Genomic DNA, 15981 nt, shown 5'->3' with positions numbered 1-15981 from the left:
AATAACAGAAGCCTGATCCAAGAAACTCTCCAGGAACCCTCCGTGGTAAAAATAGAAGACAAACAAGAGGTCCTTGAGGTAGCCGGTTTAAACCTCGGATGGATGAACCCCTTGGTCGAATACATGAAATTCGACATCCTTCCCAAAGAGGAAAAAGAGGCCAAGAAAATTCGGAGGGAAGCACAACATTACACTTTGGTGAGAAATATTCTCTACAGAAGGGGGATATCAACGCCATTGTTAAAGTGCGTACCGACCTCAAGAACCACTGAGGTGTTAGTAGAAGTTCACAGTGGGATCTGCGGAAATCATCTCGGAGCAAGGTCACTAGCCAGGAAAGTGATCCGAGCTGGATTCTACTGGCCGACCTTGCAGAAAGATGCCACAGAATTTGTGAAAAAGTGTCAACCATGTCAGATGCATACAAATTTCCACGTGGCTCCCCCGGAAGAGCTAATCAGTATCACTTCTCCATGGCCCTTCGCAAAATGGGGAATGGATTTGTTAGGTCCTTTTTCCCAAGCGCCAAGACAAGTCAAATACCTGATCGTGGGAATAGATTATTTCACAAAGTGGATAGAAGCAGAACCATTAGCCACCATCACCACTCAAAGAAGTCGGAGGTTCCTCTACAAAAATATCATCACAAGATATGGGATACCTTATTCCATTACTACAGATAATGGAACCCAGTTCACCGACTCTGCCTTTAGAAGCCTAGTAGCCAGTATGAAAATCAAACACCAGTTCACCTCGGTAGAACATCCGCAAGCCAATGGACAAGCTGAGGCAGCCAACAAAATCATACTGGCAGGACTGAAGAAAAGATTACAAGATGCAAAAGGAGCCTGGGCTGAGGAGCTCCCGCAAGTGCTATGGGCTTACAGGACAACCCCCCAATCCGCCACTGGAGAAACGCCCTTCCGACTAGTCTATGGTGTAGAAGCCATGATACTAATAGAAATCAATGAACAAAGCCCAAGGGTGACTCTCCATGACGAGATCGGGAACATACAGGGGCACAAAAAGGAGCTCGACCTGCTCCCCGAAGTTCGAGAGCAAGCTCAGATAAGAGAAACAGCGTTGAAGCAAATGATGACTAGAAGATACAACAAAAAAGTCATTCGAAGAACATTCACCCCAAATGACTTAATCTTGATCAGAAACGACATTGGAGTCAACAAATCAGGGGAAGGAAAGCTCGCTGCTAATTGGAAGGGACCATACAAAGTCAATGAGGCCTTAGGAAAAGGTTATTATAAAGTGACCGACTTGAACGGCACCGAGTTACCGAGGTCGTGGCATGCTTGTAATATGAAAAGGTACTACAGTTAAAAGCGAACTCTACTCCCTGGTGTACTCTTTTCCCAACTTCATGATTTTTTCCCAAAATCAAAGGGTTTTTTCTGGAGAAGGGTTTTTAACGAGGCATCATAGTAGGGGCTAAGGGAAATAGGTTGGCAAAAACCTTTAGTAGCAATAAAGTACCTCCCCAATAAATAAATATATTTTCATTTTACAAATATCTCTTATAAATTCCTTTCTATTTTCTCTTTCTTTTCTACGAAACGCGCCGACTTATGCTCGACAAAACGTGAAAATCCCATGAACCGACCTAGATGGTCGTCAGGATAAAACGATGAGGTACAAGTCGGTGTAAAGAGGTTATATGAGTTGATCGTAAGAAACTCGGAAACGCTCCGACTCATAAGTCGAAATGAAAACCCGAGTAGAAAAGCTCGGAAATACTTCGACCCGTACATCGAAATGGAAAACCGAGTGGAAGAAAAACGCATCGCAAAAATAACCTAAGACATAAAAGCTCAATAAACCACAAAGTTGAGTATAAAGGAATAGTGGAAAAGAGAGATCGAAAAAAACCTAAGGCTAAAAGACTGTCAAGCTCATAAAGACAGACAAGCCAAAGAAAAGGTTTTTCAAAAGGTCGGAGAAATTTTCTAAACTATCAAACAAAAACAGAAAAGCATGCACACAAAAGGTAACTTAAACCCTCATCCAAAAAAGGGTATTTCTTTGCTAAACATAAAACCCTTATCCAAAAAAGGGTATTTATAAATATTTTGTTTACGGCCTTAAAAGGCCAGAGAAAAAGTCAAGTCACCACCACCATAAACAACAAAGAGTTTAAAAAAGGGGGGACCCACAGGCCGGGCCCCCATATAGCCAACAAACTTTTAACTATCACCACCGGGAGTAGTAGGATCACCACCAGAATCAGGAAGAGGAGTCGGAGCGCCATCAGGACCAGGGAGAGAGGCACCTACAGGAGTTGGAAGAGAAGTCTCGGGAGTCTCGGAAGAACTCGGAGCATTGTCGGGACGGGGAGGAGACTCTATGATTCTCTAACCCCGAGTCTTCAACTCATACTCAGATACAGGTCGGGGAGGAGACATAATGGCCCCATTAATGACAATTTTGTCAGGGTCCAAAGGAGAGAGATCCAAATCGGGAGCAAGGACGCCGACCTGCTCCTTAAAAATCCTCCAAGCCTCCTCGGCTCCCTCAGCAATAGAGTCCTCCAACTCGGCGTAAGCAGTCCGAGAATTCAACAAGTCCTTCCTCACCTCCACGAGATCCTTGAACAAGCTTGAATAACTCTCCTGCGCCTTCTTCCTCAAGCCCTCCTCCATATTGCATTGGGCTTGTAACTTGCTCCCCTTCTCCCGAAGATCATCCCTTTCCTCCCTCAATTTAGCGACCTCCTCCTTCAACTCCTTCTCATGTTTCTGATATATGAGAAGCCTCTCCTCCAACTCTTCAACCCTCGAAGTTGAAACCTAGAGAGCTAAGAGGAGTCTTCTCAAAAACATCAAGAAACTTGGTGCACACTGCCGCCGCCCTGACACTCTCCTGAGCCAGAATAGTGAGGTGGTTTCGGACAGAAACATCATCCATACCTATACGGGTATGGGGATAGATGTGTTTCCGGACAAATGCAGGAGCATCCACCTTAGCCTCACCTTCAAAAGAAGAGGAAGACTCTAAAGTCTTACGCTTCTTCTTCTCTGGCTCAGGAGAAGGTCGGGGGGAGGGGGCGGCTGAGAAGAAGCCGAGGAGGAAATAACAATAGGCCGAGAAGGGGTCCCCAAATTTTGAGGAGGAGGAGGAGGAAGAGAGGAGCTAGTTACCCTGGCACCGCCAGCCCTGGCGCGAGATCTTGCCCTGGCCTCCTGGACTCTCTGGTAAGATTCGCTGGAATTCTTCTTCGCCATCTCTGTAAAAGCAATTATTAGCCAAAAAATTCAGACAAGTCGGAAAAACAAGATACAAGTCGGAAACAAAGCATAAAAGACAAAGGCTACCTAATTGTGCCTGGACAAAGGACGGCGACCCCTGGAGAAATTTTTTGGTATCCAGATATGGGGCCCTCCCCCACACTTTTCGGAGGAACCCCACAATGGCTACCTCCACCTCATCCAAGTCATCCAAACCATGTTTCTCGCAGGGGGAGGCCTCCAACCAATACAGAAGAAATCGAGGAACAGAATTTTCATCCAGGAAAAAGGGGTGGTGACCCTCTACACCTTGAACTTTGAAAAAATAATTTTTAAAGTCATGGAAGGATTCATCAAAAAGGGTAAAAACTCTCCGACCTTGTATGACTCGGAAAGACACCCATTGCTGCTTGTTATTTAGCCCACTGAAGGGCTTGGTCATATGGAAAAGATAGAAGAAAATCCTCAAAGAGGTCGGAAAATCTAAGGCGTGGCTGATAAACTGGTAAATTTTCAGAAAACCCCAAGAATTGGGGTGAAGTTGGGTAGGAGCAACTCGGCAGTGATGCAAAACAGCTATTTCAAAATCAGAAAATGGAAGAAAAACACCCAAACGGGTAATCATGCTTTCATACATGTAGAAAAAATGAGGAACCTCCTCAGTATCCCTCCCAAAACAAACCCGGTCTTCCAGACCCGGAACCACCAATTCATACTTCGGCTCATCCTCCTCAGAAGTACAAATAAGGTGATGAGTGCGAAGGTTGGTGATGAACTCGGCATCGACCAAGGGTTCCTCCCCCAAGACCGTAACGTCAACCCACTGAGCAAGAACTTCTACAGAAGACATTTGTCCCTAGGGTATGATAAAAACCTACAAAGGGAAAAGAAAAAAAGAATAAAAAATGAAAGTTCCTAAGGGGCATGAAATCTAACAACCTACGACGTCACCTTCTCCCTCTCCTAAGAAAATAAAAGGCATGCAGAAGCACTTAATAAAAGGGAAGAAAGAACCAACCTTTGCCTGAAAAAGGAGTAGGGGAAGATGAAAGCCTTCAACGAAAGTATCCCACGAACATATACGAAAGTGTTCCACGAACAGATGAAAGGGAAAAAATTTTGAAAAATCGAAGAAACAAAACAACGAAGGAAGAGGGAAACATTTATAAGCACGTTAGGGGCATAATGGTAAAACTGGAAGCGGTCATTAATGAATGCACCGTTACCAAGGTAATCAATACCTACGCACACCCCTAACGGACATGACGTTTGATTAGATGTAATTGTGAAAATCAAAAGTCACGAAAATTCACGTCGGTTGCAAACAAATCACGTCGGTTCCCTCACAAGTTGGTTACAACACCGAGTAGAATACTCGAACCCAAATCTTAAAAGAAATTGGGCTCGAGTAGGGGCACTGTTCATACCCTGACCCAACGATAAGGCTCAGGTCCCAACAAAAGGCCCAACCCAAAAAGGTTGAGCTTCGCCTTGTACCGACCTCCTCCCTATGAAGTCGGTCCCTATCACGACTAACCCTAAAGAAGTCGGGGACGAAGATTAGCTGACAGATAATCACTCATTCAAATGAGTAACTGCCCCTAAAATCTCTCTACCCACTTCTAGGAGCCATATCTCAACCTCCCTAAGATAAAGGAACAGTTATCCACCTTAAAAGGTGGAACTATTTCAGCGGTGGTTATTGGTTCACCATTATAAATTCACTGACATTCCTCAGGTATCTCTAAGCCCAATACTCTCTAGACCTGTTTACACCCTTGCTGACTTAGGCATCAGAGTGTCTTTGCAGGTACCACCCCCCATTCTTTCACATACACAATTCGGAGACGGCTCCCAGACGTAAACCAAGTCGGAGACCACACTCCTCCAACGCTTGGGCCTCACAAACAAGCCCAACCACCGTCCGGTTCTAGGTAAGCCCCGAAACAGGTATGGATAGGAGAAGATGGATAAATTTTTATTTTGCTGTTGGTGAAAATTAAATTATTTTTATATAAAGTTATTAATTAAAATTTTTTAAATAATTTAATATATTTAACTAAAATATTATCTAACGGTTCTCAACTAATAATTTTTATAAAAAAAAAAAACAAAATTCAGTGCGAAGAGGATTGAAAAGAAATCTTAAGCCATTGGGGGAGAATAGGAAAAATGTAAACTTAATGATGGAGGACTTGGGAAGGTTAGGGAAAGGGATCTTCAATTAAGGGCACCCTCTTTTCTTGGATCATATAAATGAGTGTGGTGGTTATGCTCTTATTTTATTTCAGAAAAATAAAGTTTTGTTGTAAGTGAGTATGTTGTTGATGATCACAACAGCTTGAAGATTATTGTTCGTGAACTAATTTCTATAGAAAATAAATTGTTGACGGTAATCGGTGGCATTGAAGTGGTGGTATAATTTATTCTTGAAAAAGATCTAGGTCTACTTGAAGAATGAGTGATTAAAATAGATGCAGAACAATTAATAAAGTGACAGCAAAAGAAAACTGAAAAAAATAACTCTAAAAAAACAAATCTATTGATAGATGAAGAAATTTAGCATAAGATTGTGATGGAAAAGATCTTGACCTACCTTTAATTCTCGAGTCTACTTGATATTTAGATGAGATATATTTAAATTAAGTATTTTTAATACTATTAATTTTTATCATATTTTTATAAAATAAATATTTTTAAAATTAAAAACTTAAATATAAAGTAATTTATTTATAAACTATTTTTAATATAATTATTTATTATTTAAATAATTTAATTAAGTTATTTTTCCAAACTGGACCTAAGAATATGAAACTTTTTGCTTGTATTATCGCTTTTCCAAACAAAATTTTCAAAGATGCCGTCAATATTATTTCACACGTTTAAAGGAATCTCCGTAATTTATAACCCTCAGTTTACATTGCGTGTAAATACGCGCTTTTCTGACTCTTGAATAGCGCAAAAATTATTATAATAAATGGTTATTCTCTCTCGACCAATACCACGATATTCAAAATTTAAATAAGGATCAAAATCTCTCAAAAAGTCTCTCAACATCGTCGCAAAAAGTGAAGGAAGTTTTAAAATTGAATTTAAAAAGAATTATGAGAGAATGAAATAAGAAGATGAAGAAGAATAAGCATAAGACGAGAAGGAGGAGGAAGAGGAAGAATTTTAAATTATGCAAAAATTATCCGTACAAAAGTATAAAAATTTCTTAAACAATACACATAAATATCTTAGTTTTATACCAAAATTTGCTACAAATACACAAAAATATTTTATTTTTCCTTTATTTCTTTCTTTCTTTTAGTTGAATGAATGTAAATTCATCCTCTTTCAAGTTTATTTTAATGCTGTATTTTTTCTTTTTTTTTCATATTTCTTCTTTTCTTTTTTAGTTTAATGGTTGTAAGTTTATTCTCTTCTAAGTAACTTTGTAGTATTATGTATTTCTTCTTCTTCTTTGTTTGATTTTTTTATTTTTATTCTTATTAAAAGAGTAAAACGAGAAGAAACTTGAGAAGGTAAAATAAGAAGAGAAAGATGAATAAGAAAAAAAGAAGAATAAGATGGTGGTGATGAAAAAAAGAAGCAGAAGATGAGAAAGAGAAAGATGACAAATTTTGAATTATGCAGAACTTATCAGTACACATACACCGAAAATTCTTAAACAATACACATAAATATCTTAGTTTTACATCGAAATTGACTACAAATACACAAAAATATTTCCTTTAATGCTGCATATTTTTTCTTCTTTTTCTTATTTCTTTCTTTTTTTTAGTTGAATGAATGTAGGTTCATCCTTTTTAATAATTTTGTAGCATTATGTGTTTATTCTTCTTCTTTGTTTATTTTTTGTATTTTTATTCTTGTTAAGAGAGTAAAATAAGAAGAAACTTGAGAAGGTAAAACAAGAATAAATAAATAAATAAGAAAAAAAAAGATTATAATGATGATGATGAAAAAGAAGAAGAAACAATAAAAGATGAGGAGGAGGGAGAAGAAGAGTTTTAAATCATGCAAAACTTATCATTATACATACACAAAAAAAAAATCTTAAACAATACACATAAATATCTTAGTTTTACACCGAAATTTGCTACAAATGCAGAAAAATATTTTTTTTAATGCATAACTCCTACATTATATTCAATTCAAACTATCAACGATGAACAACAAATAATTCGCGCGTTAATTGAAAATTTGATTAGATAATAGCGCGTGGGGTGAATTAGATTAAAAGACTTGTATAGATTTAGGCTTGTATCAACAAATAACATGTATGTGAAAAATATTTCTTTATAAAAATATCTAATTAATTAATGTCATATCAATAAAACAATAGCTATTTTTTATATTTGACCGCATTAATAGTCTTTTAAATAAATGAATGTATTAGACGACTGAATAAATTCTTTTAAGTTAAACTTAATTTTTTGATGAGAAACATAAAAAAATATATAGAAATTTATTAACAACAAATACAAAAATTTCATAGTGTTAAATACATAATTTTTTGAAAAAAAAAACCATAGGAAATGAAAACAATTTGCTGTGATAAACACAAAATTTGTATTCAAATTACATCTAGGTATTATTTAACTAAAATTTATGTATTTTTTCAATTAAAATTCATGTATTATTTTTTATGTCATTCAACTAAAAAATTTCACAATTTAAATATTTTTTATGTTATGCAATTAAAATTTCTATATTTTACAACAAAAATTTTTGTATTTCTTTTCCTTGTCATTCAACTAAAAAATCTAAACAATTCAAAATAATTTAATTATTTAACTAAAAAATTAGTATAATTTAAAATAAATTTTATATTGTACAACTAAAATTGATGTATTTTTTTTATTTTTTTTCCTTCAAACTTCTTCTCCTTTTCTTATAAGGAAAAAAATAAAAATAAAAAATGTGAATAAAAGAAAGAAGAAAAAAAATATAGAGCAATTAAAAATAATAAAAAATATGTGATTCACGCATATATTTTGTAAAAGATTTATTCATTCACTACTATCAAATTCTTTAAAGGAGCAAATTATTAAAATGATATTCGAAAGTTTATATCGCTGATAAAAATAATTTCAAAAGATGTTAACGATAAATAAGCCATCAAAAGATTTAAAAATGTGACAACAAATTATATTTTAAATATATATTCTAAACAAAGACTTTAGAGATTAGATATTGATGCAAATTTTTGTATGTATTGTTAAAAAAATATCTTTTTAATCTTAAATTTTAGTAATTTTATGTCAAATGATTTTATTATAAAAAATTATTATGAATGATCACAATTTTCGAAAAATAAAAAATGTAGGGATTAAATTTTGTTCTAAATTTTTGTTGTATCTATTAAATATTTATTCAAATGTTGTCACAAAAATCCGTATCAAATAGATAAGTCAATTGCTAAATACAAAAGTTTTTTTTGTCACTTATAAAAATATAATATTTATTATTTTGTTGTCATATTTTTAAATTATATAAGGACTGATTTGTCAATAATATCTTTCAGTAACATTTTTATTAGCGTCTAAATTGTTCGGATATCAAATTGGTAGTTAACTATTTTTTAGGGGTGAAGGCTGATTGGATCGAATCGAATATAACCAAAATTTGGACCAGATCAAATATCCACAGTTTTTAAGCTTTGATTCGATCCGCTCATTTGCGGATCGGATCAGATATATCTGCAAAATACAAAAATATTTTTAAAAGGTTATTTTTATTAAAAAACATCAATAAAAGTCATGTTTTTTATTCTTTTAAATATGTTTATTCTTAGCCAATGAGTAATAACTCAAATGATATAGTCTCTCTATACTCAATTAAGAGGTTGCGGGTTCGAGTCTCCTATCTTTGGTAAAAAAATATATTTATTCTTAAAATAATATTAAATATACTTTTCTTAAATAATAAATTAAAATAATAAACATATATGATAATTATTAGTTGAAATAAAATATAAAAAAAATATTTATTTATTTATTTATTTATTTTTAAGATACGCATGCGAGTATCTACACAAAATTTGCAATCCGATTCTATTAGTGTGCGAATTTGATCCAATAACCTTGCCGAGCGACTCCTTTTCAAATCGAATTCGAATAAATATAGTAAATATGCGAATTAAATTCGATCTACGAACATTCGTATTTTTTTAAAATAAAAGTAGTCAAAATACATTAAATACATTAAATGCATTTATTTCATAGAAAGTAATTAATTTTTTGTGATTAGAAAGCCATTAATTGCAATATATAATATCAGTTTATAAAATAAAAAGCAACAATTTCTAGAAGTAGGAGTAGATATGGATGACTATATAAGTAGTAGATCATAATGAGTATTCAGCAATACAAAAAAAAGGACAAAAATACAAAAAATAAACAGTGAAACTCATACACGTCAGCGCAATCGTCACCGTCCAATGAGAACTCGCTTGTGACGGAAGAAAGTGACGAAGCAGGTAATAATATCAAAACCCAGTTGGGTTGTGAAATTTGCATGCCCTGGCTTGTGAAAGAGGTAGAGTGGGGAAGTTGAAGGAAAAAGGGGTTAGGAACAGTGAATAGAATCTGCGATTGAAAGGAAAATAACGCTTTCCATTAAAACCTTTCCCTTCAAACTCACACAGATTGGAACAACGGTGTTCCTTTCTTTCTATTCGCCGACTCCTCTCTCCAAGTTAGGGTTTCTTCGCCACACCGCGGAGAACACTTATAATAAATAAATATATATACATATCTAATTATCCTTAGGACAAATTCTTTTGTATAAAGAGATTAAAAAAAAAAAAAGAAAAAGGGGAGGAGGATTAAGATTATTTTATCTTGTGTGGTAATTAGGTTAATCTGTTTGTTTTCTCTGTGTTTGGGGAACCCAGGTAATTTTCAAAATTCTTGCTCTAGATTATTTATTTATTGTTAGAATAATTTTGATTGTTTTGGTGGAATATGTTGACCTTGGAATTTGTGGCTTTAATTTGTTAGATCGGGTTTGGTTTTTGTTGATCTGTGTATGTTGAGCTGATTTTGTTGTTTGGGTGATTCTTAGGGCTAATTTTGGTGTTAGAAGTAGTGATATTCATGGAAATGGATTTAAAAAAAAGAAAAAGAAGTATGAATATGTTTTGATTTGAAAATGTTATGTTAAGCTGTTTAAAGCTATGGTTTTGCTGTTTTGATTGTGGGATTAGTGTTTTTGGTGTTCGTTTCTTTTATGAACTTTTATATTATTAAATTCCATCGTCAGGGGCAGAGCTGTGTCAGAGTAGAGCATGTACAGTATGAACACTATCTGCAACGCTGGGTACGCTTATATTTATTTACACATGTGCTTTCACATCAATTTTGTGAAATTTCTTAGTTTTGAATGATTTTAGGGTTTAGTGGTGGTGTTAGTCTGATTGTGGTGATTTGTTCTTTAGGTTTTAGGTACTTGTACTTGTTTGAATTTTATGCTATAGGGCCCGTTCATGGACTTTGAAGACTTTGGAGTTGATACCAGATTTGGTTGCCTTGTATTCTACTACCTCTGTCCCAAATTACCTGTCACTTTGGAAAATTTGGTACATCTAATATTTCAATGTATTTGGATACAATTTAATTTTGGATGTACCAAAATGATAGATAATTTGGGCTAGGTTGAAATTTGATTCCCCTGCATTAGTTACAATTATGTATGAGATAGGGTAAGCTGTATGCTACAGTTGTAGTTTAGAGAAAGACATTTTAGTTTTTAGATGTTAATTTTATAGGCATTTTGTTTGTCGATATTTAGAAAGCTGGTGCTTTGATGGGAAGTTGGATTGGTTCTATGTGGAAGTTGGGAGAATGGATTTCATTTAGGGAGTTACCTCAGTTGCAAACTTTCCTAGGTGGAATTAATTATATGACGGATTACCAGGTATTGCGATAATTAGTGACCTACTTGATGTTGTAAAAGTCGTTGTCCTGAAATAAACAAGAACGCAATAATCATACTTATGCTTTCAATCTTACTACGACTACACAAGATAGGCTAAGCTGTAACCTACAATGGCAGTTTTGGGGAAGATAGCTTAGTTGATAGGTTAGTTTTGTAAACATTTTGGGGATTACAGAAAATGTTGGAGCCAGGGGTTTGGTTTGTTGATACTTAGCAAGCTGGTGCTTCCTTGCTTGGATATGAAGTTGTATTGGTTTGATTTGGAAGTTTGATAATGTATGTAATACATGGAATTACTGCAGTTTGAAACTTATTTAGGTGGCATTAATTATAAGACTTGGGTTACCTGGTATTGCAATAATCAATGATGTAATCATTGACCTAAAATAAATAAGAATATAATAGGAACATTGATATTTTTAATCTTATTACTTTATTGTGAGTTTTTATTTTTACCTTGATGTCTCCTTAGAAACCTTAAAAAAATCTAAGGACCAAGCTGATTATTTATCTCATGCTATATCCCTAAGATATTACTTTTGTCATGGAGGAATGGAATTCCTCCCCAAATTTAAATCACGCGATACTATTTATTAGTTCATTATTCTTAAAAGTTTAAAATATCCAGGTACTGCCAAATATCGTTGATGTCATGGTCTTCACCGATGCTGCACAGTTTCTTTAAAACTACATAGGCTCAAGGTCTAGGGTTTGATTTACTGCTGCATCTGAGCCTTTTATACTTTAGTCTTTGTATAGACATTGATCTTGTAGAAGTAGATAGAAATGGAAGGAAAAACTGCAAAGGCATTGGATAGAGTTGCACTCCACATGAAGCGGAAGCGGGCTACCCGATATGATTCACATCGTAACGGGGCTTCTCTGCCACTGTTACGTCAGTGGTCATCATGCAAGGTTGCCAAACGGATGAGATTGGGCCAACATCAAAGCAAGTTGACAAACGGTGGAACTCATATTGGACGGTTCTTACGTGGGTATTATTTGAACTATAAGAAGACTGGACGGCCCGAACGTTTGATGTTCTATAAGAATGGTGACTGGTTGGACTTTCCTAAGGATGTTCTTGACTTGGTTAAGAAAGATCTTGAGGTCAAGAAGGCAACAGTGGAGGTACAGTCAAATGGCCGTCATCTTGTGCTAGATTTTTTGCACATGTATCAGATGGACTTGAAGACTGGTTTGCAACAACCTCTAGCCTGGATTGATGAACATGGATGCTGCTTTTTCCCTGAAATCTTTGCGGCTTCGGATGAACTTTATGATATTTCCAAACAGGAGGGTGTAACTAGTAATGTCGCAAATGAAATAAAACTTAAGTTGGAATTAGCTATAAATGAATTGGATGGCTCCAAAATGTTGGAGTGTAGTGGAGAATCTAATGCTTTGGTTAAGAGCATTCAGATTGATGCCACTGAAAAAAATGATGTAGAAATTGAAGATAGCATTAATAATATGGACTGTCAAAATGTTGGTGAAGCCATTGAACAAAATCGGGACTTAGGATTAGGTGATTATACTGATTCTGTATATGGAAAGTTGGATTTAGATACTGTACAGACGATGTTTCTTAAAGGGATGGTTAGTTCTGGTAATGATACTGGCATAGTTGAGATTTATCGCTGCTCGAGTGCAACAACACAAGTGCGATTGGAGCTATTCCAGAAGCAAGCTGAAATTACGAAGAAAGCTCATGGGGATGCTAATGTTCGATATGCTTGGCTTGCTCTTTCAAAAAATGAACTATCTACAATGATGCAGTATGGACTTGGCTATTGTGGACTATCTTTATCTAAATGCAAATATGCTGTTGGTGTCCATCTTGCTGCTGCTACGTGCCCTTATGCAAGGTTATTTTTCTTATTATAAACTTCAAACAAAACATATTTTAATCCTGCTGATAGTACCTTTTTCCCCTTGGAATTTATTGTTAAATTATAATTTGGATGTACTCCTACGTACAGAACATTTCTTTCTAATATTTACTTTCATCATCATGTTAACTCTATTGCCTACCTTGTTATATTATTCTTATTCTTATTCTGGATACTTCTGTTGGAATGCTCAGAAAAGAATTTACCTTTGTTTTCCCATGTACAGTGCACGTTATTGCGATATTGACGAAAATGGGAATAGCCACTTGGTCTTATGCCGTGTAATAATGGGAAACATGGAGCTTCTTCCCGCGGGTGGTCGACAGTTCCGTGCCAGTAGTGGTGAATATGATAATGGGGTTGATGACATTCTACATCCAACATACTATATTGTATGGAATATGAATATGAACTCCCACATCTACCCAGAATTCGTTGTTAGTTTCAAGGTGGCTACAAATATTCAAGGTGATACCTTATTGCTACTGTTTTCTTACCCTTGATATTCTTGTTTTCAATTATTTATTTATTTATTTGTTGGGGGGGGGGGGGTGGGACTTGTACATTTCGGTGATGTATAATTAGTACTGAGTGACTTGATCAGAAGTACATAATTGATGTCTATAGTTCATTCTTTCCATTATGATGGAAAGCTCTCAAATTCCCTTCTAGGAAACGGGGTTTCAACTATAGATTGTTCTTACCTTTGTGGTTGGGTTCTCTTACAGAGTTGTTCCTAATACCTGACAAATGTGCATTTTTACAGGCAACCATGGTAACCCTGGGGTTAATGTAGGTGCAGTTGGTCAATGTGACCCTTCACAACCAGAGTCTTCTACAGTAGATAATGTAAGTCACTTTATATTTCACTTTGTTTTATAAGCATTGCCAATTTTTCTAAATAGAAGGTATTGGTACACTACCTTTTTGGTGTTTCTCTTTTTTTAACCATGAATACTTCCACTTTGCCTTTTTAGTAATTATCTTCTCTTCTTCATTGATATTTTTTTCCCTAAAAAGAAAAAGACAAAATGGTTAGTTTTCAGTTCGAAGAGGCAAAATATATTGTAAGGTTTAGTTTCTTAAAAATTTGGTTGGTAAATGGGATGATGGCAATTCATCATTGGATATTGGTATAAAAAACTTGTACACAAATAGTGCATAAAAGTTACTCTTGTAAATAATCTTCTAAAAATATATTGGCCAAGTTGAAGAACATATAAATTCTTCTGCACACATTATTAGATCATGTTAATAAAAAAGGTTTCTGTCTTTGTGAAAAGATCAAACTTGATATAGTAATTTTTATAAAGTGGAAACAAATTTAATTAGTTAGTTATAGAGTGCAGTAAAATTTAATAAAATAATAGGATCAAATAAATGTCCATACCTTCATGCTAGTAAAATAAACTTTAAGTCAGTAGGGGTGAAGTGCCCCCCCCCCCCCCCCCTTCTCCTTGCAAGTCCATCCTTCATTGCGTTTTCCAACCAATTTGGTACCTCAGGGAAAAGTTGTGCCTGCTGCTCGCCTAGTTCCGAAATCCCCATGGATGCCTTTTCCAGCCCTTTTTGCTGCTATCAAAAGCTCAGTGCCTCCCAGCACCATGGATGCCATCAAAGGAGATTATGAACGATTCCAGGTATGTAAAGTAGTTCCACTGCATGGCCTTATTTGTCTCGGTTGGTGAAACATCTCTGATATATCATACTGTTTTTTCACAGAAAAAGCAAATATCCCGTGATGTTTTTATTCAGAGGTTGAGGTTCATAGTTGGAGATAATCTCTTGAGAACTACAGTACAAAAACTTCAATACAAGGTATAAATAACTTGAGCTTTACAAGCAATTCCTTGCTTTTAAGGATATCACTTCACTTGTCTTCTGCGGCTTACACCTCCTAAATAATTAAATGGTTACTTGCACAGATACCGCGGAGTGGTGAATCGAAGGTACCAGCCAAGGAGTAACCATGATATGCTTGAATGAGGAAGTGGAGATCTCTGTAGTTTGGTTTGACTCTTCAACTTTTGAGTCAGAATAAAGTTCTGAATGTTAGGTCGTAGGCAAAGCACACTCATCTTTTGTTCTCATTTTCATTCAGACCTTACTTCGTAGAAGATAGTAGTACTTTAGATGATTGGGATCGACTGTGTTCATATGTAACCTTAAGTTATTATTTTCTACCGTGCTTTGAATAATTTACCGTTTCGAAATGAATCCTCGCGTAGTACTTTTGTAAATTGAACTCTGTGGAAGTAATGGATAGTTTGAGCATTTCTTTGTGATTTACCACCAATTGTGTGATGTTGCTGCTGAAGACCTTTGTCACGCTAGAAGTTGCCTTGTCTTATCAGGTTGGGGATGCAGGTAACATCGCTTCTATTGGAATTGTTTAAAGTATGTTGATGTCATTGTTGTGTTTGTTTCATGTTATATTAAGGTTTAATTTATTTTTTGGAATTGCTACAAGGGAATTATTTACTGAGACATCAAATACTTATGTTCAAAAATATTGTTCTAAGAATTACACGTTTTCATGTTGGGGGAATAAAAACTAGCATCTATAAATAGTGCAATTTTTATGTGTGAATTCGTTTGGTAAATAGTAAACTTAGATGGAGAGTGAAAATTATAACTAAATTTTTCAGAAAATTTTAGGAAAGTATTTATTCACATAATATCTTTTTTTTTTAATATTTATTACTAAAGAGTAATCTTCATTGTTTACTAAAAATATTTTTCGCCGTAGTATTATTTTTTTTATATGCACCTTTGTTCATCACCACAATAATTAAAGAGGAAAGAGAAGATATAATAGAAAAGATATTAAGTGGTTGAACAATATAGAGTAAGAAATTTATTTTTTATGGGAGATAACAGGATGTCTCCTAAAATTATTAGTATAT

At 34.9% G+C, this 15981-nt stretch overlaps 1 protein-coding gene across 3 annotated transcripts; it reads left to right on the top strand.

Moving 5' to 3' along the window:
* The first annotated feature begins 9716 nt into the window (after positions 1–9716).
* On the top strand, positions 9717–15364 carry LOC112747439 (inactive poly [ADP-ribose] polymerase RCD1-like). Of its 3 annotated transcripts, XM_025795451.3 has the most exons (8): positions 9722–10140; positions 10509–10565; positions 11812–13051; positions 13302–13543; positions 13842–13924; positions 14581–14715; positions 14798–14893; positions 15001–15364. In XM_025795451.3, exons 3-8 carry the CDS (start codon positions 11970–11972, stop codon positions 15040–15042), a joined length of 1680 nt encoding a protein of 559 aa, XP_025651236.1. In that variant the 5' UTR covers positions 9722–10140; positions 10509–10565; positions 11812–11969; the 3' UTR covers positions 15043–15364. The 3 variants fall into 3 exon arrangements, with proteins under 3 accessions (XP_025651239.1, XP_025651237.1, XP_025651236.1); XM_025795454.3 differs by lacking the exon at positions 10509–10565 and having other exon boundaries at positions 9717–10140; XM_025795452.2 differs by having other exon boundaries at positions 9717–10565.
* Positions 15365–15981: the final 617 nt, after the last annotated feature.

This window comes from Arachis hypogaea, chromosome 15 (genome assembly GCF_003086295.3).
Source record: "Arachis hypogaea cultivar Tifrunner chromosome 15, arahy.Tifrunner.gnm2.J5K5, whole genome shotgun sequence".
NCBI lineage: Eukaryota > Viridiplantae > Streptophyta > Magnoliopsida > Fabales > Fabaceae > Arachis > Arachis hypogaea.
This window is presented reverse-complemented; position numbering and strand designations above follow the sequence as displayed.

What these genes read in the sequence shown, in the direction of transcription:
- LOC112747439 (XM_025795454.3), top strand. Translation starts at nt 11,970, where the DNA reads ATGGAAGGAAAAACTGCAAAGGCATTGGATAGAGTTGCACTCCACATG. An exon ending in AGTCTTCTACAGTAGATAAT is followed by an intron (nt 13,925 to 14,580) that starts GTAAGTCACTTT and finishes TTGGTACCTCAG; the next exon opens with GGAAAAGTTGTGCCTGCTGC. An exon ending in TACAAAAACTTCAATACAAG is followed by an intron (nt 14,894 to 15,000) that starts GTATAAATAACT and finishes TTACTTGCACAG; the next exon opens with ATACCGCGGAGTGGTGAATC.